Raw genomic sequence first — 27856 nt, 5'->3', positions numbered from 1 at the left:
TTCATAAAAAATCGAAAAACTTCCCGGAGGTTTAACTTGTGCTAGTTCTTTACTTAGAAAAAATGAAGTCCCGCCCTGTCAGAAACCATTTCAGAGTGGGGATCACTTCCTACACGTGCGTGTAGTGATTTTGTAGTGGGAGTGTGGTGGTGTGATTCGAATGGGCGTCATGATAAACAATAGTTTTTTACGGACAGTGATAACATTATCGCTAAATAGCTTTTATTCATAACGAGCTTTTTGCTGTAAAGTCTATTCGAGCCAGTTTTTCCGTTGACGCCACACGAAAGCAACGAGCATTTTCCACGCCGGCGCCTACCAAGAATACAAACCATTACCATTCGTTTCGATGAAGTAGGCTTGAAACTGTCAGTCAAGTAGACGTCAGAAAATAAAATTTATTTGAAAAAATGCCTACAAATACCACGGAAAAAATGTTAAACGGTCACAAAAAAGACGTCCGAGTGTGGTGCGATGGCTGGTGAGTGAAGATTACGTTATATTAATACGCAGACGATTCAATTTTCCGTGGCTCTTAGTGGCAATTTAAAAATGGTTTTTCTTCAAGTCTAGAAAAGGGGTATAAAAGTTATATGTTCTAAAAGTTTGTTTTATTATTAAGTCAGATAACCCATATGACATATTCTCTTCATGTCAACATCAAATCGCTAGAATCTGTAGTTAGTTTCCTTGTCCTAATTTAATCTTACAATAATATTGATTGTTTCAAGGTTGTATGCGTTATTTAATTTGTGCATATGCTTGTTATTGGCTTGCTTTCTTAGCGTCTTTAGTCATACTTTAAATAATCATATCTGAAACCAATTTAATCTCGAAACAAAATGATTCCTCCATGCAAATTACTTGGTTTTCTCATGTTTTAATGTTACTCATTCTCCTATCAATTATAGGTCGAAATATTTAAATATTTTAAATCAGAATTGATCGGGTTTATCTTTTTGCTAGGAAAAATTTCTAATTGATAGCAGAAATTGTTATTTGCAATAAGCTCATGATGCTTCAAAAATTAATTACTTGTGAGTTGTTTTTACAAAGTTATATTTCTTGTTTGTTGACAGTTACGACATGGTTCATTTTGGCCATGCCAATTCCTTAAGGCAGGCAAAAGCTCTTGGTGATTATTTGATTGTCGGTGTCCACACAGATGAGGAAATAACAAAACACAAAGGGCCCCCCGTTTTCACAGAACAGGAGAGGTAACTCTGTCTCTTTGAAATGTATAGTCACTTTCACTGTATTATAATTTTTTAAAGATATAAAATGGTGAGAGGAATAAAATGGGTAGATGAAGTTGTAGAAGGTGCACCCTACGTAACAACTTTAGAAACCTTGGACAAATATAATTGCGACTTTTGTGTTCATGGAGACGATATTACAATGACGGCGGAAGGTGTGGATACATACCACCAAGTTAAAGAAGCCGGAAAATACAGGTTTTTAAAGCAGTTTTTATTGCATTTTGTTTCAATTCTTTGAAACAATGGGTCCTTAAATTTGATTAAGCTGCAGTTTTGTACTCCATTGTTGCGCTTTTAAATTGTATTGCGAAGTAAATAGACATCCTATCTGATATAGGGATTTAGTTATCAAAAATTATTGCATGTTGGAAATTAATAAACATAGGGTACTGTCTATAAATAACAGGTTTCAATTAATTTAATTTATGTTATTAAATTTAATTGACATTTTAATTAGTTTATTATTATTTTTTATTAGTTATTGCATAGATGATAGTATAGACTAGCTAAATTATATGGCTGCTAGATTTGTATGCTAAAAAAATTAACTTTTACTCATAATCTACATGTACAATGTACTTTTCTTAAAAGAAGCGGCAATTTTTTGTCCTACATTTTTATTAGTAGTAGAAAAATAAAACTAAACAAGCACCATCATTGAATTTTTTTCTTAGGAATATTTAATGTAACCAACTTGTTAAAAAAATATATTTCATCTTCAATTATGAGGTGCAAAAGTGCAATAAATAATAAAATGAAATGTCAGCCCAAATAACTGTTACATAAAATAAATCTGAATATTGGATATCATCTTGAAAATTTATCTTTTTTTATCTTCACTGTGTAAGTATGTCAAGCATTTGTTTGAAATATATTATAGTTCTTGAAGATATACACTATTATTTCAAACACTTAAAAGGCATAAATTGGCAAAAATTATATTGCATTTCAAAGAATCGAACTTAATAGACATTTTGCAAACAGGTCTAGGCACTTGTTTACAAAAAGATGGTATCCTAAAAATTAGCTTTTGCTCATAATCTACATGTACTTTTCTTAAAATAAGTGGCAACTTATTTCCTACATTTTTATTAGTAGTAGAAAAATAAAACACAAACAAGCACCATCATTGAGATTTTTCCTTAGCGATATTTAATGTAACCAACTTGTTAAAAAGATGTATTTCAATTTTAATTCTGAAGTGCAAAAGTACAATAAATAATAAGATGAAAAGTCAGCACAAATAACTCTTACATAAAAAATCCTGAATATTGGAAATTACCTTTAATTTTTTTTTTTTTTTAAGATTATCTTCACTGTGTATGTATGACAAGCATTTGTATGAAATATGTTATAGTTCTTATAGATATACGCTATTATTTCAAATATTCAAAAGGCATAAATTGCCAAAAATTATATTGCACTTAAAAGAATCCAACTAAATAGAGATTTTGTAAACAGATGGTATCCTAAAAATTAGCAAAATATGAGTTTCTTCTTGCATCTTCTTCTAAATGGTTTGTAACAACACATATGAGTATAGGTTGGGAGATTCTATTAAGTTTATTACTCAGGTGAAAGATGGTGCTTAGTTTTAGTAATTTGTAAATTTCATGGCAACCCTGTAGGATTATTAATTTCAAATCGGTAATTAGCAACTCAGATGATTAATTGTGTCTTAAATAATTCTCCCTCTGTTTTAACACAGTTTATTTTTCCCAAGCCAAGTGGCTGGCAAGGTAAAAAATGTGATGTGACTGAACATGGTAATGAGATCTTAAACTTATTCTCATTAAACAAATGAAACCAGCTATCAGCTGGCATTTAGATAATTTGCAATTTTTTTACTTTTAACATTAAGAGGTCGTGCTGTTGGAATGATTTTATAGATCTTTTTCCATTGTAGGGAAGTCCAAAGGACGGCCGGCGTCTCGACGACCGACTTAGTAGGACGGATGCTCCTGTTGACACGCAACCATTTCCGCCAAGGTCAGTATGAGTACGATGTTGAAAGAGAGCACTCATCAACGATGGGTCAAGATTCATTGGCTAGGTCCCCGTGGACCGGTTGCTCGCAGTTTTTGCCGACCACTCAAAAAATTATACAGTTTTCTGATGGTAAAAGCCCCAAGCAGGGCGACAGGATCGTCTACGTTGCAGGCGCTTTCGATTTGTTCCACGTCGGCCATCTTGACTTCCTCGAAAAGGCTAAACAACAGGTACAATATATCTATTTATTGTACAGGTTTTTTTTCTGTACTCTTTATGTACTTGGTCATTTTTCAAAGGGTTTTGGTGGTCTTCCATTCTTTTCCTGGATCAACTTTTTCCATTTATCATGGATTCTCACCAATGTGAAAAAGCGACCTTAAATTTGTCAAAAATAAACTTTAGTAGGTATTTTGTTTAAATTAATATTTTTGCTTTGGGTTTTTATGTTGCAGTATTCCCATGTAATTCAGATTTTCTGCCAAAAATGGACGGATTCAGTTATTCATTTGAGTATGAATATTCGGAAAATGTTTTAAGTTTAATAAATTTTTAGAAAGGGAACTTGAGAAAGCGTCTATTGGTAGATTTGTTTTTTTTTTTTTGCGTTATTTGCTTAATAAGATTGCTATAGCAGACGTCACTCTTTGACCCTGGTAAAACCCCTTTACCGTATGGTGTACAAGGTGTGTTCAAACAGTAAGGTGACTTTTTTAAATGGCCGGCTAACTATATTCGATCTTCGATATTTATTTTATTATGTTGGTACACAAGTTCACTCACTGTTTTTTTATGATACAGAAGCCTTAGATGTGTTTTGTGTGCTCGACGATTTTCTGCAGTCAATAAAAATGAGAATATAGCGCGAGAAAAGAATATAGCGTTGTAAAAACACTTGAAATGTTGACAGCGGCATATAATGAATCAGCTTTGACCAAAACGTCAATAACTGATGAGGGCGTTAAAAGAGTGAAACATCTCTATAGGCTCGTGCCATGCAATTTTAAACAAAAGGACAGTCGAAGGAGTATCGCTCAAAAACTGTTACAGCACCGCCAATGATAATCCTCAAAAAAGGTCGTAACTGGTGATGAATCGTGGGTATGTAGTAATGCATATCGGGACCCTTAGTCCAGTCGTCCCAAAGGAAGAACCCAGAATCGCCAAGACCGCCAAGTTCGATCAAATGTCAAGATTTTGCTTACTGTTTTCCTTTGTTATCATATACTACGTCAAGAGTTCTTACCACAAGGTCGCGCGGTCAATAAAGAGAACTTGAGGTTATGCGCCGTTTCCGAGAAGTAATACGAAGAAAACATTAAGAATTGAGGGAAAACAATTCACAAATTTTGCATCCCGATAATGCACATCATTGATTGTGTCTAACTTTTTGACCAAAAACAAAACCAGAATCATGCGGGAGTCACCATATTCACCGGATATGGCCCCTTGCGACTTTTTCCTGCTCCTAAAACTCAAGAAATCTATAAAAGGAGGAGGTTTGGAACGATTGATTATGTAAAGCAAAAATCGCCGGAGGAACTCAGTGCCAGAAAGTGTTTACCAAAAGTGCTTCGAGGATTGGAAAAAACGTTGGCACAATGTCTGGGTGGAATTACTTTGAAGGGGAGAACATTAATTTTGATGAATAAATAATTATTTTTTGATATAACTAAAAAGTCGCTTTTTAAATGCACCTCTTGCATATTATTCTACCAACTCCGCATAAAAATTGCTAGTAACCAAATTGAAGTTCAACTGATCACAGAAAGAGCTTGTTCTTCACAATTATTGCATTGTTTCTTGTCTAGACGCTTTCAAATATTCATTGTATTTTTCTAAATATTTCTCGAGAGCCATGTGGCACCTATACTACTGAGAGTTGGAATAAATTTGCCAAAAACAAAACTTCTCGCAACCAAAATTTTATTAAACCTTTACCTTCTTCCGACCTATTCATTACAGACCGCTTATAACATTTTTTCTTTTTGAAACTAGTAACTTAGTCAAAGCAAAATCAAACTCGTACTACAAGCAAAACGTTGTTTCTTTTACTATTAGGTCTAGACCTATATATAAATACAGTCCAGTTTTATTGATGATTGATGCATAGACTTTGCTCCGAGAGAATAAAACATAATCATTATTATTTAGCGTTATAATTGCCACTAAAAGCGATCTAATTTTTTTTTCAATAACCTTTGATTCACTTATAATTAGTGGATACACTTAAAAATTAAAGCATAAGTCACAAATGATCAAACTTACTTGGTGGAATAGTAAGTAATCAAGATAAATTAAAATGTTTTAAATGAAAATATACAAAACAAAGAAACATAAAGAACAACTTAAAAAGTGGGGGTATTCCTAAAGGATCAGGGAAAGTCTGGAGTTTTCGGGGCAGTGCTTCCAACAGTAACCCTTGATTCACTTATAATTAGTGGATACTTAAAAATTAAAGCATAAGTCACAAAAGATCAAACTTACTTGGCGGAATAGTAAGTAATCAAGATAAATTAAAATGTTTTAAATGAAAATATACAAAACAAAGAAACATAAAGAACAACTTAAAAAGGTCGGGGTATTCCTAAAGGATCAGGGAAAGTCTGGAATTTTTTTAGGCACTGTTTCCATCAATAACCTTTGACTCACTTATAATTAGTGGAGATACTTGCCAAAACTAATAATAATTTGGTATGATTAAGCAAATCGTTCGATTTTTGGTTTTCTTATTTTAGGGTGATTATTTGATAGTGGGGCTCCATACCGATCCGGTAGTGAATCGTTATAAGGGTTCGAATTACCCGATTATGAACTTGCACGAGCGCGTTCTCAGCGTGCTCGCCTGCAAGTACGTCTCCGAGGTTGTTATCGGGGCCCCTTACAAAGTTACAAAAGACCTCATGGACCATTTCAAAGTTGACCTTGTGGTCCATGGTCTGACGCCCGTAATGGCCGACGTGGACGAGGCGGATCCGTTCGGGTATCCGAAGGCGATCAACAAATTTCTCAGTTTGGACTCAGGTAGGAACGACTCGCAGTTTAAAGTTTTATTAAAAGATATCGGATATTTGTATGGGATGCGTAAGGAATCTTAATCTTTATAACAGTTTTTATAGATTTTATAGAAGTTTTATAAGGCATCCAGTTTAACAGTAAAACATCCAGTTTTGTTATCACCCTTACTGTAGAGGTTTTTATAACATACTCTGTAAGCACGTGATAAACATTTTACAGTTACTATAAAAAGTAATTAATCTTGGACTATGTAGGAGGCCGCCTTTTCAGGTTTTTCAGGTTTTGATGTTTAAGTTAAGAAAATTGGGCAAAAAATTAAATGTAATAAGAGCTTTTATAGAAAGTGTGCGAAAATTGATTACCACACTGAATCCTGATCCAGGATCAAATTGTCTCCATTTTTGACTCGGAAGGGGCCAAAACAGCGCCCTTTTGTTCTTCAACACCCTTGAAAGGAGCTCCAACTGCTTTGGTTTGAGCAATTTTGATGCTAGCGATAAATAAACAACTGAAAATTGAGGTTTTGATTTCGTAATTGACGTTTGGCGTTTGGCACACTAACAGTTTTCAATTGCTTTTTGTGGTTACTTATACCGGTTGCAAAGATTTGTATAAATACCTTTTTCGTAGCTTATAAACCTTAAGTTTTATTGCAAAAGCAGTAGTGCGATAAAACAGGTTATAAAAAAGATTATAAAGTTAATTAATATTAATATTGTTATGTCTTTTTCAAATTCACATAACCAAACCCTTGATATATTCCCGAAACTTGAAGACAATATATATACTATTAAAAATTTTAATTAAAAAAAATCATTGTACATAATTTTACATTTCAAATTTTTGCCAAAATTTAAAGTGTTTGAAACGTGGGCGCTTCAGTGCAGATACAGGGTGTCCAAATAGTGTATCAAAGTAGTATAACTCAGTTATTATTTTTTTTAGAAAAAATGTTAAATACAGAAGTTGTACAGGGTGATTTATGAGTATGTGGAAAACCAAACTTATATTTTGCATTAGTAGATACGACCTTTTATACTTAGTCCCTCAATACGGTTTCTACTGATTGTTATCGGATTTATGTCAATTTTTTCTTCAAAAATGCCCTGTGTTTAACACTATATTTTTGACTCCATTTTCGACAGCTGTAATTTTGTTATGCCAACAATTTTATAAAATAAAATCATTTATCCTATGCTTGGCCTAAGGTTAGTTCGAAACCTTTATACAGGATAACTCAAAATGAAAAATATTAATTTTCGCGAAAAAATCAAATGGAACACCCTGTTTATTATACTTCCATTAATTACTCTTATTAAGGCGCTTTCAATATTAATAAACATTCCCTGTACCTATACTTAGTATATTTTGGGCTATACACATTTTTACAAAAAAACTTAGGAAGTTTGTCAATTTTTAATTTTGTAAAAAAAGTTTCCTTTCTTTCCATTAATTTAGAAATTTAACCCTTCTTTAAGCCCAAAATATTATTGAACTATAAGTAATGTTCTCAGATCACGTTTTTTAGTGCAAATGAAAGTTTCCCAATCGTTTAAAGAGCATCTATTGAAGTCAGTGAAAGACACTTCAAGCTATAAATAAAGTGAAACTTAATTAAACAGTTCTTTTTGGTTTTGCAGTTTAAGTGTTTTTTTCTGGAACTATTAGCAATATTCAATATTCCATTGTTAATATTATCCTAATTGTAAAATACAGTTCATAATTTTAATCTTGTTTAAATCTCGGATTTAATAAAATATTTCCGCTTTACGTTTTGTATTAACATGTAATGAATCCTATTATCTGAAAGAATTGTATTTAACTCGTCTCTGTAGACTTTTCACGATCAAGTAATATTTATTTTGTTCTGAATGTTTTTTGATATTTTCGAACGGTTTGAAAATTTTCAATATTTTGTTCGTAAAAATGTCTATACCTCAAAAAATTTCTAAGTGTATATTTGCTTAATAAAATTGAAAAATCATTCATAGTACTAATTAACTAACTTCAAGACAAGTATAGGATAAATGACTACCACTTTATAAAATTGTTGACATAATAAAATAATCACATGAAATTTTTGACAAAAATGCGGCCATAAATTCGAAAACGCTCAGTATTAAGTGATTAAGTATAAAAGGGAATTTATGTTAATGCCATTTCAAAAAATGTTTGATTTCCCATATATTTATGAACCACCCTGTATATTTGACAAAATGATTTGCCGCTTTTTTAGTAAACAATAACTTTTGTATTTAACATTTTGACACACTATTTGGACATCCTGTATAAAATTATATATTTTATATAAATATACAATTTTCATAGTTTTTTAATAATTATATTTAATAAGACATTTTGATAATGTCGAAGTATAAATTAATCATTGTTAACTTTAGAGTGAAATCAAAATGCAATAACAAAAACACGATGTAAAATATATTTGTAAATAAATTATGTAGAAAAAAAGGGTGTTTGGTTTTTATAAATACTTATTTATGGTTTACAAAAGTAAGGCCCAATAGTTAGCTCTTAGTTACAAATAAATGGGGAGTAACATTTTTATATGGGACTAGAATTTAATTTTATAAGACGGTCCATTTAAGTGTACAGCGGTTCTATAAAAAACGACGAAACGTAACCGTTATTACCATAAAACAAAAAATATTACATATTGTAATTTGATTACAGGGAACGATATGACGACCGAAAGGATCGTCGAACGGATCATACGGAACAGGTTGGAGTATCAGGAACGCAATCGGCAAAAGGAAAAAAAAGAGACAGATCTGCTAAATAGCCTGAGGCTCAAGGGTTTACAGGTTTAAGAATTATATATGCCTCACGGGGGGTGGGACGGGAAACGGGGGCGAAAGTTTAATTTTTCTAGCCAAAGAATGGGGTACCGCTTTGTATATATTTATATATGTAATCCGCCATATTTATCTCAATTGTGATATGTATTTTTTAGTGCACTTTCCTCCCCAAAACCGCCTGGTTCTGATATGAGCGAGGTTGATTTTTGTTAGTCTTTTCGGACCTCCGAAATTATTCGTTGTCGATGAGCACATTTTTACAGTCGATTTTTTACGTTTTATTTTTTAGCTTTAGACCAAGTCGATTTTATTTGTACACTAGCCCGCCATTTTCTCGGACTTCGAGATGTATATTTATTTGTATTAATTGTTATTTGTGGATATTTTAATATATACTTGTTTCATTCAAAAATCTGGGGCGAATACGAATTTTATTTACGCTTAGAAAATTGGTTATACAGGGTGCGGCAAAAAGGTAAGCAAGATTTCAAATAGTGGCTGTTGGTTTGTAAAACCGGCAACACTGTGTACGCACTCGCGTTAGGCAGATAAAAGTATGCAATATTCAGTTATCGACATGGGTTGGAGCGGAGTGGATCGTGCTTTCGTTGTCGAGGAGTTTATTAGAAATGGGAAACCTGTAATAGCGACGCAGCGCGCCTTTCGTAATCAGTTTGATGTTGTTTTACACTTCAGGGAAACAGGTTCTGCGCTTAACCGAAAAATCTACTGGCCGACCAAGGACAGTAAGAACACTGGAAAATGTGAACGTACAATAGTCTCCAAGACGTTCAGCTCGTAAGCATGCAGCTGCTTTGGGAATTCCCGATATAAGTATTCGAAGAATTTTACACAACTCACTCCAAATGCATCCGTACAAAATGATGGTAGTGCAGGAATTAAGCGCAAGAGATTTTGATACCCGTATAAATTTATGCTGAGATGTTTTTGAAAACATTCCCAGAGGCGCTGTATTTATGTCTAGTGAAACAAAATTTCCGTTATTGGTCAGCAAATAGTCCACAGGAACTTCATGAGCGACCTCTTCACAGTTCAAAAGTCACCGTCTGGTGTGCAAGGTCGGAGTTCGGCGTGTGGGGTCCTTACTTTTTCGAAGAAGATGGAATAACGGTAACAGTCAACGAAGATCGATATTTTGATATGCTTAACAATTGAGATGAACGAGTTGAACAACTCGCTTCCGCGAGAACCTACAAGGGTTCATCGACAATAACGGCCGTCATTTAAAAGACATCATTTTTAAAAAATAACGTTCCTAAATGGCATTAAAAAAAGTTTGCTTTATGTAGTTTGGTTTTAATTAACATCCCAAAGAGTATCTATCATTTTGCCGCAGCCTGTATTTTTACATATTATATTTAAAAAAAAAATCTATGAGCAGAAAGACCTACCGATAGTGTCTTCCTGGTATTCATTCAAAAGAATTATATAAAGGATCGTGATCTTTGATACATTAGTTAAGATTTTTTTCACTGTCGTCTGGAAAAATTAAGTGTTCACACTTTGGCATTCAAAAATGAAATAGGGTGTTGTCCTTGAAAAAAAACTTGCACTCAGTATTTTAAAAAATTAAAGTGAAAATTTTGAAGCGAGTTTAGTCAAATTAATATCCTATTTTACAATTAAAAAATTAGATTACAATCCATCCATGAAAATCTACTTAACATCAAGCCTATCAAAAATTCAACAACAATTTAGACTCTAAAACTGAGTATGATGATGATGATTTATATTATGGTAGTTTCATAAACCAAAAAGAAAATATCGATCCGATGTAACTGCTGAAGGACAACATATTAATGAAGTTTATTTTTTGTTTTTCAAGGAAAAAGGAATTAACTAGAGAATTTGTTCATGAACTCAACAAACAGAAAACGTTTACAAAATACTTTACATTCTCATGGCTACAAAGCGTTTAAAATATACAAGCACTCAGGCCAGGAGATAATGAAAGGTGCTTGGCGTTTTTTAACTAGTTAGTTCCAAAAATAGATAAAAATGTGGATTGCCTTCATGATTCACGGATGAATGCAGCTTGTCAACTAGCGGATTATTCAATAGAAACAATGAACATTGTCTATTGTGTGGTTCTTTGCCGCATCCCGCATTTCGTTGTCTGTTCTATACCTTCCTTCCAGGTCCTTAACGGTGTTCTTCTTCTTCTATGGTACAGTAGTGCTTTTTTCTGACACCTGTCCTGCTCCATTCTCATCACATGTCCGTTCCATAGTAATTGTCTATTGATTATCTAAGAATAATCCAGCAGGTACAAATTCAAAGGTGAACTTCATACAATGTATGACTTGAAATGTGGAGGAACAGAATTATTGGGCCTTTCATTTACTACGGGACCTTAACTTCCAAATCTAAACTTGATTAGAAATTATTTTTTAGACGCTCGAGACAATCAATCTTTAGGGGTAGTGCAAGAATTGTGGTGGAAGCAAGAGGGAGCTTCTGCCCATAGTAGAAGGGAAGTTGTTCAATTCCTTAACCATGTATTTCATAATAAATGGATAGGAAACAATGGTTTTCTAACATATCCCTTGATTTTTTCCTTTGCGGAAATATTCAGAGCCCTTTTTTTTAAATATACCTCACAACCTTAAAGTACTACGACAAAATTTGATAAGGAAAGTCGCTGTTATACCTGCGAGAACAATTCAGCTGTATTAAAAATGTAAAGCAAGGCAAGAAAATGCATCGAGGCAAGTTATCTCTTTGACCACTTATAGTGATTAAATTATTTTTATTTTTATTATTTATCTTTTTTTTTACTTTCTCACCTAAAAATGTAGTTCGGGCCGTATTATGGTTAAATAAATATAACAGATTTTCTGTACGAAACGTCGGCAAATATCAAAGCGACGATATACAGTGTTTTAAGAATGATAGGATTTAATTAAATTGAAAAAAGTCAGGTCCGTATTTAAAAAAAATAGCTCGATGATGGTCGCCAGAAGCCGAAACGTCAGATTTAACATTCAATGGTACTATAGAACAGAAAAAGTGGATATTTTTTACTTTTGAAGTTTTTTGCTATTTCCAAAACAAAATCTAAAAACATTCACTGTAATGCTTATATTTAGGCTTGTTAATGGAAATTAATCTTTGGGATCATCGATTCCTCCGCTGGTGATCGCGAACACCGCCTCTTTCTCTTCCAAATCGGGACTGTCGTAAATCTTGGCGGTCCTTTTGTTGCCTTTGCCTAGAAAACAGCAATAAGTACGTTGCTGGCTTTCCGAAATGTGTATTTTGGTACCCTTTTCGAGGGAAACTCTGGTAGTCGACGCATGTGCTAAAATATTCCCGCCGACGGGTTTGAATTCGGATTCGTTAGTTAATGCGTATTTAAAGTCCGTCGTAATTTGATTTGTCACGAAAACCGCCACGTTGTATTCTTCGCTAATTTTCTAAAAATAGTTTCCGGGTGTTCGTTTAAAAATTTCAAACTTCATTAAATTATAACTAAAACAAACTTTACAATTTAAAATATTTAAGACAGTATTGAGTGTGTCCTGAGTTCTGGAGAACTAACAAATGAAATTTTCGAAATTGGTATACACCAATAATAGGCGACAATCTGTATTTCGAAAATATTTTCGCAAATGCAGCGTTGTCATATCTAATCAAAGGGAATGTCAACTTTAGAATCCCGACCCGACTACCGTATAGGTTCGGATATCATATTCAAAGCTCTAAGAGGATTTTGTTAACGTCTGTGCTTCCCCTTCTACGATTTTTAAAAATAAAAACAAACAAAATATCAAAGGGTGTTAACTCTAGAAATTTTAATAGGTCACGCACTATGTGTAAAATTAAAGCAAAATTATTAACTCCAATTTTTTTTTGCTTTCGTATATTTTCCCCTAGTGGAAAACAAATAAGCAAATTAAATGAGATCTAACTCAATTTTGTATTTTGTTTTCGAGTTTGTGATGGTGAGCTTCGAGTTTTGTAACATCTGCTATACAGAGTTGTATCCAAAAATGTTTCGTCTCGGATATACAGGGTCGTGTTGAAATATTCAGAAAAATCGTCCTTTCTTATTCAAACAAGAAATCTGGATTTTACTTTGAAACTTAGTAGGTGTTATTACCGCGTAAGAACAAATTTGTAGCTTTTGATTTGTTTAACCAGAGACGTTCGCGAGACCGTTTTAATTAAATTATATAATAAACAAATTTTGTTAACAATTTTATCATTTAAATTAATCAAAATGGCTTCGCAAATATTGTGAATTTACGAACACACGGATGTATTAAACTAAAATAACTTTATTAATAATGAATACACTAATTTTAAATTAACACTCTCTCTCATGTTAGGTTAAGTTCTGTTCAACGACGTTTTTTCTTCACCTTTTACAGTGGATAAAAGACAAGTAATCACAAGGAACATTCACAATCTCACTATTTTCATTATATTGAAATCCTTTTTCCATAGTTTTTCAATAAATTTTGTTTTTTTTATTTCTAGTTTACCTCGATCTTCGTTTCTGTTTATTGTCATCCCTAAGAAATTCTTGACTTCTCCCATATTTTTTGCTTGAAAATGTTTCTTTAGTAAAAATACTGTTTCTTCAATGTTTTCATTCTTTCCCAGTACTAACATGTCGTGTACATATAATAATATCCAGTTATTTTTACCACAGTACAAGCAGCAATCATCTCTGAAAATTGTTTTCAACAGCAAAATTATTAAAAGTTTCATTCCAAACTTTTGGAGACTCTTTAAGACCATATAAAGCTCAATTTAATCTTAAAACTGTTGATTTTGTTTGAAGACCTTCAGGTGGATATACATAAACCTCAGTTTCTAATGTCCCATTTAAGAAAGCTCTAGGAATATCTAACTGTTTTATTTTCCAATCTTTCTGTAGTGCTATGGAGAATAAAACTCTTATTGTTGCCATACGTGCTACAGGAGCGTAAACTGGTTCAAAAAGATGCTTCTCCTTAATTTGGAGACATCTAGCCACTATTCTAACCTTTTTTATGCCATCTTCTTTTGTTCTAAATACCCGTTTTGACTGTATCGGTGTTTTACCTTCTGGTAATTGCACTTCAGTCCAGGTTTGCATTTTTTCATGCGAGTGCAATTCCTTTTTTATAGCTTCCTTCCATTCAACTGTTTTTATCGCCTCATCGTAATTCTTTGGATTATTCTGTGATGTTAGCAAACAATATGCTGAATAAATTTTATACTCACTAAGATGTTTTGGTGTGTTTATCTTTCTTCCATTTCTTGATGTCTCAGTTTTTGTTACATTTCTGTCTTTATCATTTAAACTTTCTGACTCTATTCCATCATTATCATCTTCTGATTCATTTATTCCACCTACTTCATATTCGTCTGTTTCTGTCTCTTTATTGTAATTTTCTTCATCTCTTATTATTATTTTCTTCATCGTAATTTTTTTGTCTTTGACTTCTTCTATTAACTGATTGTAATTTGTCTGATTTTCATCAATATCAATCAAATGAATATAGCATTTTCACAAGTAATCACAACAGCGAACGCCACTGGTTAACCACAAACAACCTTACCTTTCAATAAATTTGATTTTAAGTGGCTACTAAGTTCGAAAGCAAAATCTGTTTTTTAAAAATATGAGAAAACGATTTTTTTATCTCTAAAGGGAAGCATTTTTAGACATAACTTTATTTGAACTTTTTTACTTATCTGCTAAATACGCTATTAGATTTTCTCCGTTGTAATTCGGGACCACGCTCTATATATAGTCTGTTTACCTGTAATCGAGACATCATTTGCCCCAGCTTTCCCTGCCTGTCGGCGATTTCACCTCTGCCGTTGAAATCAACTCTAAACAGTGCCATGATTGAGTCGACAATTAGGAGTTTGAAAATGCCGGGTTCGTCGTGAAATTTGGCGGCCACGCTATAAAAAAACGTTCCGAATTACGGACGAAACCGCATTTTTATATCTTAACATTTTACTTGTTTAACAATTCATATTGATGTTCGGAATTATAAGCTCTGGCGTACAAAATATTCTCCAAGACGGCGGTTTGGTCCAAATCGAACCTCTCGGCTATGGTGCGCAACCTTTCCGGACGACTAACGGCTCGTTAACGAAAAAGTATCAAAATATTTGGGTTATAAGTATTATTTGTTTTTGTATATAAAGACGTTACCAGACTGCAATACCAGGGATAGGGATATTCCGATACTAGTAAATACGAGTAGATACTCGACACTTTTGATTCGATACCAAGTATTTATAGCATCGAATCAATCTTGCGATACTTACTCGGTATCGAAACAAAAGTACTTGGTATCAAATCGAATCAGCCTCACCATTAAAAAAAAACCGAATGCATCACACAAACATAATCTCTATCTGATCTGTGGTGACGCGTGGTCTCGCGCGAGCCAAGCCGAACTCGTCCGACTTCACTCGACCGAGCCCGAGCCAAACGCGAGAAAGACGTCCGCCCTTCATTTTTTTTTTCGTTGTCAACCAACATAAATTGTCAAATATACAAGAGATTGCTTACGAATAATTTTATTTATTGTAATCATTCCAATGTTATCATGGAGTTTTTTGTTTTAAAGTACGTGCTTAACAGGACGCAAACGTTTATAATAAAAGTTTTCTTTTCCTTCTTAATTCTGTTTTAATTATTGTCTTTCAACGTTCGTTGTTAGTTTCCTTAAAATAAATAAAAAATTAAGTGCTAGTAAAGTATCGATATGAGTAAGTATCGATACTTTAGGAGTATTTATTTGAGTAGTATCGAAAAAAGATTTGAGTACTATCGAAATGAGTAGGTATCGATACTTTAATGGTATCGGAACATCCCTAACCAGGGAACACCTACCGACTATTTTGAAAAATATAGCGATCAAATCGTGACACTTTGAGCCCTTAATGTTAATATCTTTGAGCCACACGAATTCTCAATTCAATATACAAAAGTAACGATATTGTTTTTTAAAACGATTTTCTTAAAAATTATTCACCATGAGCTTAAAAAAAATGAATTCTTGTTTTTTTCTTTGGAGAAATCAAATTCCTATTCTATATCATCATAAATTATATCAGCAATACAATCACCAAATGAAGTTTAAAAACTAGCTGGGAAGATTAATTCACTTGATGGTTATATATCTACAGGGTGTCTAAATAGTGTGTTAAAGTAATATATCTCATTTATTATTTGTTTTAGAAAAAAATGTTAATTACATAGATAAAACTAAAAGAAACAATTTAAAATTATTTTCAAATATACAAGGTGAGGTAAATATGTTATAAACCAAACATTTATTTAAACGAGGATTGTTATGTTCTCTACCTTTTTTCAGATTTATGGCTATTTTTTCGTTCAACTGTTTAACACTATATTTTTGACGCCATATCCATATTTTCTCATAATTTGAAAATTTTAAGTTTAAGTATAGGGTATGCTTAATAAAATTGAAATTATATACATATATATATATATATATATATATATATATATATATATATATATATATATATATATATATATATATATATATATATATATATATATATATATATTCAATTTTATTAAGCATACCCTATACTTAAACTTAAAATTTTTCAAATTATGAGAAAATATCTCAATAAGCCAATTTAAATAAATAGGTAAATTTTAAATTTTGTGTAGGAGTAAGTAATGGAAGTACATGGTGTTCCATTTGATTTTTTTACGAAAATTAATCATCAACATATATCATTTTAACTCACCCTGTGAAAACGATTCGAACTAACTTCAAGAGAAGTATGTGATAATTATATAATTAAATTACAGCTGAGAGAAACGGCATCACAAATATAGGGTATTATAGACAGTGCATTATTGACGAAATAAAGGCCTTAAATCCGAATAAATTCAGTACAGACCGTAACAATCCTACATTCGCAGAGTGGATATAAACAGGAGTATCTATTAAGGTCATAATATAATGGTAAAAAATATATGATTGATTTTTCACATATTTACCAAATGAATATAATTTTAAATTGTTTCTTTTAGTAATAATAACAAACGCGATATACGATATTTATTTGCTTTTTCTTTTTTGCAAATGTGTCAAATATTGTAAATAAATAAATTCTAATAGTAAAACAACAAAATTGTGTTTTTGTTGTGTTATATTTTAAAAAATAACTTTGTAAAAAAGTATTAAGGGAGATTAGAAATCAGTATTGTTCTTTTTTGTATATTGAGTTTGTTAGTTGCAAAATTCCAAAAAGAGAAACTTATTAATGTTTAACCTTTGATTTATTGAATGTGGCTCATCTGATGAAAAATTTCAATCAGAGTTTTTTTATAGAGAATTTAATTTCCTACAAAATATATTCTGATAAACATTTTTTCCTTAAACGCTTGTTTGACTGTTTTGACTTAATAATGAGACCAAGACCTTTTCTCATTGGTATTACTTTAGTGGTAGTTTTTTTGGTAAAAAAAATAGTCGATTTTGTTAGCCCAGTCTAAATCCCTTATATAACGTTTTCGCCATAGAGCAATCACCAAAATCAAAAAATAGAAAAGCAAATAAAAGGATACAAAGTGTGTTCAGTATCGATAAACACGACCTTACCGCCGATGTACCCGTTGGGCCCCGGCATTTGCGCCGTAATGCACAAGGTATGCGACAACTGCGTTTTTCCCGTACGAAACTCTCCAAAAACCTCCGTTATGGCCATAGATTCGATGCCGCCCCCTAGTAAATGACTGAAAAATACATTACAAACTAGAAAACGGGGCGATGGGCATTGTAACTTTTCAAAATACTCGAAATTGGAACTGCCCGTGCTTAGTTTAAATATTTGTTTCCTCTGATCGCAAACTTCCAGCGCGGTCATGAACCCGCTGTTTGAGGCAATCTTGCAGCATGCTTCCTTGATTTTATCAATTTTGGCGTCGTTAAAATTAGGAATGCTTAGCAATTTCTTTCTAATACACATCTGGATGCCCTTTATGGTATTTATTCCTGCTTTTTTTAGAAGTTTAACGTCTTCTAGGGGTATGTTGTGTTCCAAAAGCATATCGATATCTTGAAAAAATGTTTCTTCTTCCTCTAAGTTTTCCGAACACTCTTCCTCGGTGCGTGCTTCAGTTGTTGCTTCAGAAACGTGAATTTCTTCTATCGCGTCAAGAGACATTTTTATTCTCGGAGAAATTCTATTAAACAGAAGAGAAAAATTGAAATTTAACTTAAGTGAATATTTAAATCAACGCGGTAGGCTTAGCAATCATAGTTAACAGGTGTTGATTGGTGGGTTGTGCAATGTTCCCTGATATATCTTAGAGGTTTGAACTATTTACTGAAGTTTGATATAATATAGATAATATGTACTCTTGTTGGTTTAAAAGAAGATTTTTCGGGCCAAAAATTTACTTTTACGCGATAAGTTATGGTTAAATCTCGACAAAAATTAGCATTGGGCAAGTGACCGTTGTTAAGTTGGCTAGGGTTGTGGATGAAAACTTTCAAGGGTCTGAATCGGTCTGAACAATCCTGTTTCTTCTAAATTCTGTTTATAACTATAATTTACTGTCATTATTTGGGATTCAAATTTTATTATATACATAAAATGACGAGCATTAAAAATGCACTGCAGTTAGTACGAGCAGACGATTTTGTTGAATATTATTTGTTTCCTTCAATAGATTCCAGAGATGAAAAAGATCAAGAGACGACTTTAAATACTGTATTACAAAAAGCGAATAAAATCGTCGAGAAATATGCAAAAAATTACTTGTGGCATAAAGATGCGTTTAAACTCACCATAAGAACAAGTCATAGTAATTATTTGAGGCACATAGAGGACAAAAACGGTAAGATCATGTTTGCGTTGTTACAATTTTGCAGTTCAAATTAATTCGACTCATTAAATAAATTCATGAAATTTAACAAAACGCCTTTCAGACATTTTACCACCTCATTTATATGGGGTGTCGCATTATGGAGATAATATTGAGGACGAATGGTTCATGGTATTCATTCTTCGAGAGCTCACTCGTGAGGTCACAGGAACAATTGGGAGAATTTATGACTCGGATGGGGAGTTTTTATTGATTGAAGCAGCAGATTTTTTACCAAATTGGGCAAATCCCGACACTTGTGAAAACAGGGTAAGTGATATGCAAAAACTATCATTTGTAATGTGAAACATTGAATGGCTGTTTTTTAAATTGGTTTGTTTTTATCTGTTTTCTCTATTAAAAATCATTTGGAACCAAAAAAAAAGTAAATTTGCGATAGTGGTCCAATTTGTGTTTTAATTGCTTTTTAAGCTTATATTTGTATGCAACATTTATATGTCCTCCTTCCTCATATATTTTGCTTTTAGTTAATCAAAACTAGTAATTCTTGAATTACAGCAAGTTCTTCGAAAGTTGTGTAGGGTGATGTAAAACAAAAGGAAAATTTAGAAATTGGAGATATTGCACATAATTTTTTGATGGTCGAATTAAACAGACTAACTAATATAGTAATTGTCAATTAACTATATTGCTAACTAGAATACTCAATATTTCACCATTTTGAGACTTTCATTGCATTAAGGTTGTTAGGTTGCCCAAAATTCTGCAAAATTCTCGTTTGTATTTCCTGTTTAGTAAAAAATGAACTTATTATTTTTAAGTTTGGGTCCATGAATCCAATAACTTTTTGTTTAAAATAATATTTGTCTCTTCTGTAAAATTCACTTTTTGCAGATATGGAATATTACAGTTGGGCGACCGATATGCAGGTTGTCTTTTTTTAAGGTTCCTAAAGATATTTGTATGAATTTTAGCGGTTTCAAGATCCCTCACGAATCTGAACAAAAATTAAATGAAGATCCTACCACCCCTTAGTATTTAATGTTACGTCTATTCTAGGTGTACTTTTATGATGGAAAACTTCACCTTATTCCCCCCGAGGATCCGGAAAACCCGTCCATTTCAATATCTACAGCGTTGTCAATGATTTGGGCTGACCCAGGAATATTTTTAACTTCCGATGAGATTCAGAATTCAATTAAAAACAAACTTAGCAATTTCCCAGATAACATAAAAGACAATCTTCACTGCACCACCATTCTCGTTCCCACCATGGTGGCCGCCATTCTTAGACACAGGCCCAGTTTAATCGCCCCAGCGGTCCAAGCATTTTGTAATCGAGACCCGCTCGATTTGAAAGCTTGTAGGGCCATGAAATACTTTCCCCCTGAACAAAGGGTGAGGACGAGGGTGACCTTTACAAAGTGCTTGTACGCGATGTTATTGCACAGTAAATATGTGCCTGACCGCCGCACCGGTTGGAATTTGCTGCCAGTAGGTGACCCAGAGTATAAAACACACGTCTTGGGCGTCAAAGTTGCCTGCGGCTTTGAAATCCTCGTATCCCAGGCCAAACCGAGCGATGACGTCGAAGGGGATAAGGGCTGGCATACTTATTTGGAAAATTTAAAGGAGAAGGGGTATTTTAAAGGTTTCCTCGAGCACTCGAGAGATTATAACAACCTGTTAAACAGAGCCAAGGAATATTACGCGGATTACAGGGACTCGATGCATTATTGCCCAGCTATTGGTCAGGAAGTGTTGTCCTTGCTGAAGTCGATTGATATTAATTTTGAACAGTTTCAAAGTGAAGGAGATAATTTAGAAAAAGACGACGACGACTCGTGGTTAAATATAAGCCCCGAGGAGCTGGACAGAATGCTCCAGGAAAAATACGGGCAGCGAAAAATGTTCAGCGCTACAAATGATTCCGACGCGGGAACTTTTGCCGAGAAAGTGAACGCTTTCCTTAGTCACGTGTCGGACGTCGAAGGGGCGGAGTTCCCCGAATCGTCCCCGGTCAAACCGGCGAGGCGAAAAAACAAGAACAAAGTGTCTTTCTCCTCGGATGCTAAAGAAAAGGAAAATTCGAATAATAAAGTAAATTTCGATCCGAATTCGTTCGCATGCGCAGTACAAAACATCCTGAATTTCGTAATACCCGAGGACGACTCGTGGGACTTAGATTCGGGTTCGGATATGAGCGAGTACGAAAACGACGATTACGTCAACACGGAAACGTGCGAGGATGTTAAAAACAAAATGGAGACGTACATGGACGAGATGGACAAAGAACTGGCGGCGACCACTATCGGGCAAAGCTTTGAGAAGAAGAACGACGACGGGTTCGAAGATATTGAAAATTTCAAACCCGTAGATATAGACATGAACGCCTTGAAGAATATCCTGGAGAGTTACAGGTCGCAGATCGGGGAGGCTGGGCCCTCGAGCAACATGTTAGGCCCCATGGGCGTACATTTAAACCCCAAGTAATAAATTTAAATTTGGTGACACCAGGGATCTGTAACTTACAAAACTGATTGCACACGGCATAGTATTTTAATTAACGACAGTTGGCACTGACAGTTTATGTTGGCAAAGCCCCGTTTTTTTGGTGAATAACTCGTAGATGTTTTTTTCGTTATAGATCATATAACGTCTTATCGCGAAATCGCGTTCTTTTACTTTTTAACAATTGGCATCCCTGGACAAAATTCACACTTGCCCTTATCACACAAACGTAAACTAATTGCACTTTTGTTGAGAAATTAGGGATTTTTTGCGCCTCTTCGATTTCATTCTTATGAAACTTTATTTGTTATTAACCGTCATAACTTATTTTTTCTGACGTTATTTTGACATTTTTAGTTTTGGCACGTACTTTTTTGATGACGTAGGAAAGGTTAGATTAAGCCTGGGTTTCTTTCGTTATTCTAATTCAATTCAATGGAAAATGTAAAGCTTTCGCTTGCAGAAGGGCACCTGGCGTGAATAACAATCGTAAACGTTAAAGCAATATTATTTTATGCCACATTTTTGTTGATTATGAATTATATCTCACATTAATATTTAAAAAAGGATTTAGACTAGCATTGGGTCGTCATTATCGCTATACTGCATTTACTTTCCGATATTTCGCATTTTTTAAAAATCTAAATGGAAAACTATAAATGTCTGTTACAAAAATTAATCTTCATAGGAGTGACTCAAATATGTAGCGACCATAGAAACGACTTTATAGAGATAAAATAAAATTACACCAAAATAGAAGGTGCAATAGATCCCTATTATCAGTTCTCAGAGTCGGTTTGTTCTTTGGGACTAGAAAATAGCATGTTTAAAAACATGTAATTAGTAGCAGACGAGCCGGTGGATTTGCCAAATTGTTAAAAGCTAAGATTGCAAACCCATGTGCACCAGTCGGTTTTAAAGTTACCGAGTCCCTAGTTGAAACATTGCGCCAGTGCTTATTAGGTTATATACATATTCTATTGTAACTTGAATTATTAAGTTTTTATTATAACGGATTTTTTTAGTTGATTTAAATGTGATGATATTGATTGATTGATCTATTCAACTTCAACCTTCAATTATTTGTTGTATACAATATTGAGAAATCGTGCTGTCAATGTATTATGTGATAGCAAAAGGCCATTTTCGCGTTATTCAAATGATTATTTTCATGTCTAGTCCGTTAATCTTAGTATTTTTTTTGTACTTTTGTATTTGATGGTTTTAAATTACACAATATACAAACATGCTTTTTTTTGCGTCATATAAATACTTCGCAGGGTGTTGGTAAGTATCGATTTTAACTTTCATAAACTATACATTCAAAGTTTACATTCACTGCAGTGTATTTTGTACATGAATACTACTTCTAGGTAGGATTAGAATAATTGGGCGACATTAGGAATCCAAATGCTCGTTGGCTTACTTGCTCTACTGTCCATAATTTGCTAGTTAAATATATCAGACAAATTGTTCAATAAGGTCATAAATCGTTTGAACAACTGTGTAGATTGATTTTTTCATTTTCCTAAAATTTAAATTGACCGCTTTTTTGGGTCATTACAATAAAAATATATGTGACAGTTGTAGAGAAAATTCTTGATTGATGTCGATAACTTATGGTCGTATAATATTGGCAAATTTCACCAACAAGAAGAAGAGAATATTTTTCGAACAGGGATATTTGTAGCATCCATAGCCTCTGATGGCAGCATTGTGTAAGAGAACAACAATAAGTTATGGCGTAGATATGTGAGGTAAATTTTTACTTTCAAATAATTGTTTATATTTTGCGGTATTCAACGATCTCTATATTATATCACACTCAATTTGTATTGGAAATTTGGATGTAAAAACCGGATGGTAAAATACTTTTGTGTTTTTAGAATCTCTACAAAGGAAAGGGACAAAATCAAAAAGCAATTTTACTGCATCGGAATTACTTTGAAAATATAAAATGTCGGCGCGGTACATCGGAAACAAGCTATTCAAGCATGGTACGGCGCTCCTGCGCCAAATATGCAAACGGGAAGCCCATTCGACAACCATTGCAAATAAGGTAGGCGCTAGCAGTCAGGCATCTTCTCCGCCTACCCAATTGCAAAAACAAATTGTTTCCAAGAACTATGTATTGCGAAATGTGGGCATACAAATTACGCAGCAGGCGCGCAAACTTTTAGTCGAGAACGCTCAGAAAATTACAAACACATTCGCTGCTGATGTAAGACGCAGAGCTACTCAACGGATTTTGTATGGCACCTCTGGACCGGTGTTGGGATTAGTTGGCATTGCCTTTGCTTCTGGTACCAGTATTTTGAGTAAAGAAGAAGAATTGGAGGGTGTGTGTTGGGAAATTCGAGAATGCATGTCAAAAGTGCAATGGTTCTTTGAGGATCCCAAATTGCGATGTGAGGCGAGTCTTGATGATAAAGTGGTAACCTTGAACACATTTACTTTTGGTAAGCCAATTGCCAAAGGAGCCAATGCTGCGGTATATGCAGCGAAAATAAAATCCCAAAAACAAGTGGCAGCCAATGGTCACGAAGATTATCCATTTGCAATCAAAATGATGTTTAATTATGATATTCAGTCAAATGCGATAGCAATTTTGCGGGGTATGTATAAAGAAACTGTACCTGCAAGAATGTATTACAATTCTCATGGAATATCAGACTGGGAGTATGAATTTTTGGATAGAAGCCGTCATTTGCCTCCGCACCCAAATATTGTCAACATTTTAACTGTGTTTACTGATTTTGTACCAGAATTGGACGAATGCAGGGAACTATATCCTGCCGCACTACCTAAAAGAATTGATCCAGAAGGTGAGGGAAGAAATATGTCATTGTTTTTGTTAATGAAAAGATACCATCAAAGTTTGCAAGAATTTACAGAGTCAACTTCGTTGTCAACACGTACATCAATCCTTCTGTTAACTCAACTCCTTGAAGGTGTTAGTCATATGGTGTCCCACAACATAGCACACCGAGATCTTAAATCTGATAATGTTTTGTTAGATTTATCTGACCCTGACAGTCCACTGTTAGTGATAACTGATTTTGGATGTTGTTTATCTGAGAAGAATCACAATTTGGTTGTGCCTTATCGCAATTACGACGTCGATAAGGGTGGGAACGCGGCATTGATGGCTCCCGAAATAATATGTCAGAAACCAGGAACCTTCTCGGTTTTGAATTATACCAAGTCGGATTTGTGGGCCGTGGGCGCATTGGCTTATGAAATATTTGGTGCACCAAATCCTTTTTACGTCAAAGGAAACTTAAGGTTGCGTAATACCAATTATGAGGAATCGGCATTGCCTGATTTACCCGGAAATGTTCCAATCGCTATTAAAATTCTAATAAAGAATCTATTAAAGAGAGATCCTAGAGATCGATTGGATGCCGAAATGGCCGCAACAGTGTGCCAGCTATTTTTATGGGCCCCGAGTTCTTGGCTAAATCAGCAAGGCAAACCTCCCACTTCTGAGGAGATTTTGGATTGGTTGCTGTCAGTGACCGCCAAGGTTTTATGCGAGGGCAGAGCATGCGTTTCGAGTGAAACACGCTTGGGTAAAAGCGGGCATGCCGGTTATGCTGAATATTTATTGATTTCAAGTTTCTTGTGTAGAGCTCGGCTTTCCATCATTAAATCTGCGCTGGACTGGATTTACGAACATACTAGGCAAGATAGTTGAATTGTTTTTCTTTAATATGAGTATTTTTATTGTAATTGTTAATAGTATATTGTTATATTGTTAATGGTTATATTTGTTTTGTAAATAGTAATGGGTTTAAAAAAAAAGTTTTTTATTATCAATTTCGCGCAAAAAGGTCACCAAGATGTTACAACTATCAAATGTGACATTTTACCTATTTCAGTCACATACGAGGGGGTGCCTAAAAAAAACCGGAATCATTTTTTATAAACTACATATTGTTTTGAAAATCACAGAACGACCTTATCCCCTTCAAATTACTCCATTACAACTAATACATTTGTCCCAGCGGTGCTTTCACTTGAAACATTTTTTATATTCATCTTTGGCTATAGCCGACAGCTCATCCCTCGTTTTTTTCTTGACCTTTTCAATGTTGTCAAATCGCTGTCCTTCCATGTCCCTTTTCATACGTGGAAATAAGAAGTCACAGGGAGCGAGATCAGGCGAGTCAGGTGCATGGGGCAGAGGAACCATGCCATTTTTAGCCAAAAACTGCTTAACAGAAATGGCTGTGTGTGCAGGTGCATTATCGTGGTGAAAGAACTAGTCCCCTCTCAGCCACAAATCGGGTCTTTTTTGTCGAATACTGTTGCGCAATCTTCTTAAAACTCCCGGATAAAAAGCTTGATTAACGGTCTCACCTGGTGGAACGAACTCTGCATGAACTACGCCGTTGATGTCGAAAAAGCAAATCAGCATCATTTTGATGTTTGATTTGACCTGACGACATTTTTTTGGACGGGGAGACAGTGACGTCTTGCATTGGCTGGACTGTTGCTCGTTTCTGGATCGTAATCATAGCACCATGACTCGTGTCCAGTAATGATCTTTGAAAGAAAATCTGGATCTGTTTCAAGCTGTTGAATCAAAGCACATGTTTCAACTCGATGTTCTTTTTGCATGTCAGTCAGAATACGAGGAACAAACTTGGCAGCATCTCTTTTCATTCCCAAATCTTCGTTACAATTCGCTGAACCGTGCTCCAAGATAACCCACTAATCTTTGATAATTGTTCAATTATCTGTCGACGGTCTGTGAGCACAAACTCTCGAATCTTTTCGATATTTTCGTCGATTCGAGCAGTTGATGGACGTCCAGAACGAGGTCTTTTAACATTGCAACAGTTTTAACAGCACTTTTACCGAGCAGAAAACAAAATTTCACAGATGCACGTTGTTCTTTTGAACTTGCCATCGAAAAAAAACGAAATAACAAAAAAACAGCGTTAACAAAAAATGGCACTGCAAGTGAACAAAACAAGTTAAATTTAAAACGAAGGTGGCGTTGAACTCGCAATAAGTTGTACTATCCACAACCTAGCGGCAGAAAGGTGTACTATACAAGCTCTGGGTATCCCTCGTACTTTAACGGCGCAAGCTCTATAAGGCGGTGAAACGACATTGTAAACAATCATCATGATCATTATCATTGTATGTTGGTTTATACGTTTTGATTGAGCTATTCGATATTAAAAGAAACAGTTTTTTAAAGAAACTGCCACAGGCTACTGTAATACTTTTTACAAAACTTCTGGATTCCTCCTGCGTCTATTTTTGCTGAGTCGAACTTGCTGACGTTTCGCCAATCATCCTGTTTGTCTTTTTTAGAGCTTGGCTGAAACTGGCTCGTATTTTACTCTGTACCTGCTTATATATTGTTTGAGGGGGGCGGAGCTAAATGAGGGGCATAAACACAGTCTCGGATGACTGATTCCCATATTGGTGATGGGTACAGACCTGAGTCGCGTTAAGATTTTTAGGTTGTTTATAGATTTCTATACGTCAGCTAGTTCGACTCAGCAAAAACAGATGCAGGAGGACTCCAGAAGTTTTGTAAAAATTAAAAGAAACAGTATTCGCGAAAACGTGTTTTTAGTTTAGCCGTCTTTACCGGTCTCAGATTGTGTGTAATATCAAAATGTTGGTATTTAAAATAAGTGTGTATTTAATAATTGGAAAACCTTGTGCTTCGTGTGTTACTATCCTTTTTTGATATAATTATGGTAAGCACTTGCTGTGTTCGGAAGTCTAAGTGGAATTTTATTTAAGCTTTTATTAATAGCTTGTAATAATTGTAATTGTATATAAATTATAAATTTCTGAACTATTTTTACCTATTCTACATATTTGTACTAGATTTTAGACATGAGTTTAATAGTGTATTATGTAAACGGCATTTGACTCACGAGTTTATTTGCCATGAGCGGAGCGAGTGTTTAATAAACGAGTAAGTTAAAAAGTTAAAAACTGTTAGTTTTTGCGTACATTTTCTCAAAACATGAATACATTCACCGACATGACTATCAGAATTGACAGACGTTAAAATTCAAAGCGTGGGAAATATCTCCGAAAACATCCGATTGCTTCCAAACCCGTGCGGTAAAATCCCGGAAATGTCCGAAGTGGCTCGGATTCGTGGCAAACGGAACTGACGTGGTAAAGTGACGCTTTCCGCACGCTAGATCGGTAGGTAATTAGGTATTTTAGAGACGAGAGTAGAAAAACATTAAAATAATACTGATAACAAATATACAAGGTTGCCGATTGTATTGAAAATACATCCTACATATTTAGAATACAATAGGTGTGGATTTCGTCAAGTAGGTCAAAATTAGGTACACAATATAGATCCCACAAACTACATTAAAAATTTATACAATAAATATATGACAGCACAATAATACAGTGATAAC

At 34.1% G+C, this 27856-nt stretch overlaps 4 protein-coding genes across 5 annotated transcripts; 3 read left to right on the top strand and 1 right to left on the bottom strand.

The window, feature by feature from the left end:
* The first annotated feature begins 131 nt into the window (after positions 1 to 131).
* On the top strand, positions 132 to 10792 carry LOC132707424 (ethanolamine-phosphate cytidylyltransferase). 2 transcript variants are annotated; one of them, XM_060679274.1, is made up of 7 exons: positions 132 to 481; positions 1080 to 1217; positions 1275 to 1454; positions 3166 to 3248; positions 3300 to 3478; positions 5987 to 6272; positions 8958 to 10792. In XM_060679274.1, exons 1-7 carry the CDS (start codon positions 411 to 413, stop codon positions 9092 to 9094), a joined length of 1074 nt encoding a protein of 357 aa, XP_060535257.1. In that variant the 5' UTR covers positions 132 to 410; the 3' UTR covers positions 9095 to 10792. The 2 variants fall into 2 exon arrangements, with proteins under 2 accessions (XP_060535257.1, XP_060535256.1); XM_060679273.1 differs by having other exon boundaries at positions 3166 to 3478; positions 8958 to 10787.
* Positions 10793 to 12159: 1367 nt separating this feature from the next.
* On the bottom strand, positions 12160 to 18305 carry LOC132707443 (meiotic recombination protein DMC1/LIM15 homolog). Its single transcript, XM_060679309.1, has 6 exons — positions 17898 to 18305; positions 17670 to 17837; positions 15067 to 15186; positions 14860 to 15007; positions 12369 to 12519; positions 12160 to 12314 (listed from the first exon to the last, which is right to left on the bottom strand). The coding sequence occupies exons 1-6, from the start codon at positions 18266 to 18268 to the stop codon at positions 12208 to 12210; spliced, it is 1065 nt and encodes a 354-aa protein (XP_060535292.1). The 5' UTR covers positions 18269 to 18305; the 3' UTR covers positions 12160 to 12207.
* Positions 18306 to 18603: 298 nt separating this feature from the next.
* Positions 18604 to 22895, top strand: LOC132707667 (protein ecdysoneless). Its single transcript, XM_060679590.1, has 3 exons — positions 18604 to 18944; positions 19036 to 19241; positions 19992 to 22895. Exons 1-3 carry the CDS (start codon positions 18701 to 18703, stop codon positions 21423 to 21425), a joined length of 1884 nt encoding a protein of 627 aa, XP_060535573.1. The 5' UTR covers positions 18604 to 18700; the 3' UTR covers positions 21426 to 22895.
* Positions 22896 to 23067: 172 nt separating this feature from the next.
* Positions 23068 to 25263, top strand: LOC132707635 (serine/threonine-protein kinase Pink1, mitochondrial). Its single transcript, XM_060679551.1, has 2 exons — positions 23068 to 23200; positions 23330 to 25263. Exon 2 carries the CDS (start codon positions 23401 to 23403, stop codon positions 25138 to 25140), a length of 1740 nt encoding a protein of 579 aa, XP_060535534.1. The 5' UTR covers positions 23068 to 23200; positions 23330 to 23400; the 3' UTR covers positions 25141 to 25263.
* Positions 25264 to 27856: the final 2593 nt, after the last annotated feature.

This window comes from Cylas formicarius, unplaced genomic scaffold (assembly GCF_029955315.1).
Source record: "Cylas formicarius isolate icCylForm1 unplaced genomic scaffold, icCylForm1.1 PGA_scaffold_9__14_contigs__length_23061073, whole genome shotgun sequence".
Taxonomy (NCBI): domain Eukaryota; kingdom Metazoa; phylum Arthropoda; class Insecta; order Coleoptera; family Brentidae; genus Cylas; species Cylas formicarius.
This window is presented reverse-complemented; position numbering and strand designations above follow the sequence as displayed.

Bases quoted from the DNA above. Each gene is read 5' to 3' on its own strand.
- LOC132707443 (XM_060679309.1), bottom strand. From the start codon at position 18,268: ATGTCTCTTGACGCGATAGAAGAAATTCACGTTTCTGAAGCAACAACT. The intron at 17,838-17,897 runs GTATTTTGAAAA...TGTATTTTTCAG, and splicing joins ACGGGCAGTTCCAATTTCGA to TCATTTACTAGGGGGCGGCA. The intron at 12,315-12,368 runs GTACCAAAATAC...GCTGTTTTCTAG, and splicing joins CAGAGTTTCCCTCGAAAAGG to GCAAAGGCAACAAAAGGACC.
- LOC132707667 (XM_060679590.1), top strand. From the start codon at position 18,701: ATGACGAGCATTAAAAATGCACTGCAGTTAGTACGAGCAGACGATTTT. The intron at 18,945-19,035 runs GTAAGATCATGT...AACGCCTTTCAG, and splicing joins GCACATAGAGGACAAAAACG to ACATTTTACCACCTCATTTA. The intron at 19,242-19,991 runs GTAAGTGATATG...CGTCTATTCTAG, and splicing joins CCGACACTTGTGAAAACAGG to GTGTACTTTTATGATGGAAA.
- LOC132707424 (XM_060679273.1), top strand. From the start codon at position 411: ATGCCTACAAATACCACGGAAAAAATGTTAAACGGTCACAAAAAAGAC. The intron at 482-1,079 runs GTGAGTGAAGAT...GTTTGTTGACAG, and splicing joins CGAGTGTGGTGCGATGGCTG to TTACGACATGGTTCATTTTG. The intron at 1,218-1,274 runs GTAACTCTGTCT...AATTTTTTAAAG, and splicing joins GTTTTCACAGAACAGGAGAG to ATATAAAATGGTGAGAGGAA.
- LOC132707635 (XM_060679551.1), top strand. From the start codon at position 23,401: ATGTCGGCGCGGTACATCGGAAACAAGCTATTCAAGCATGGTACGGCG.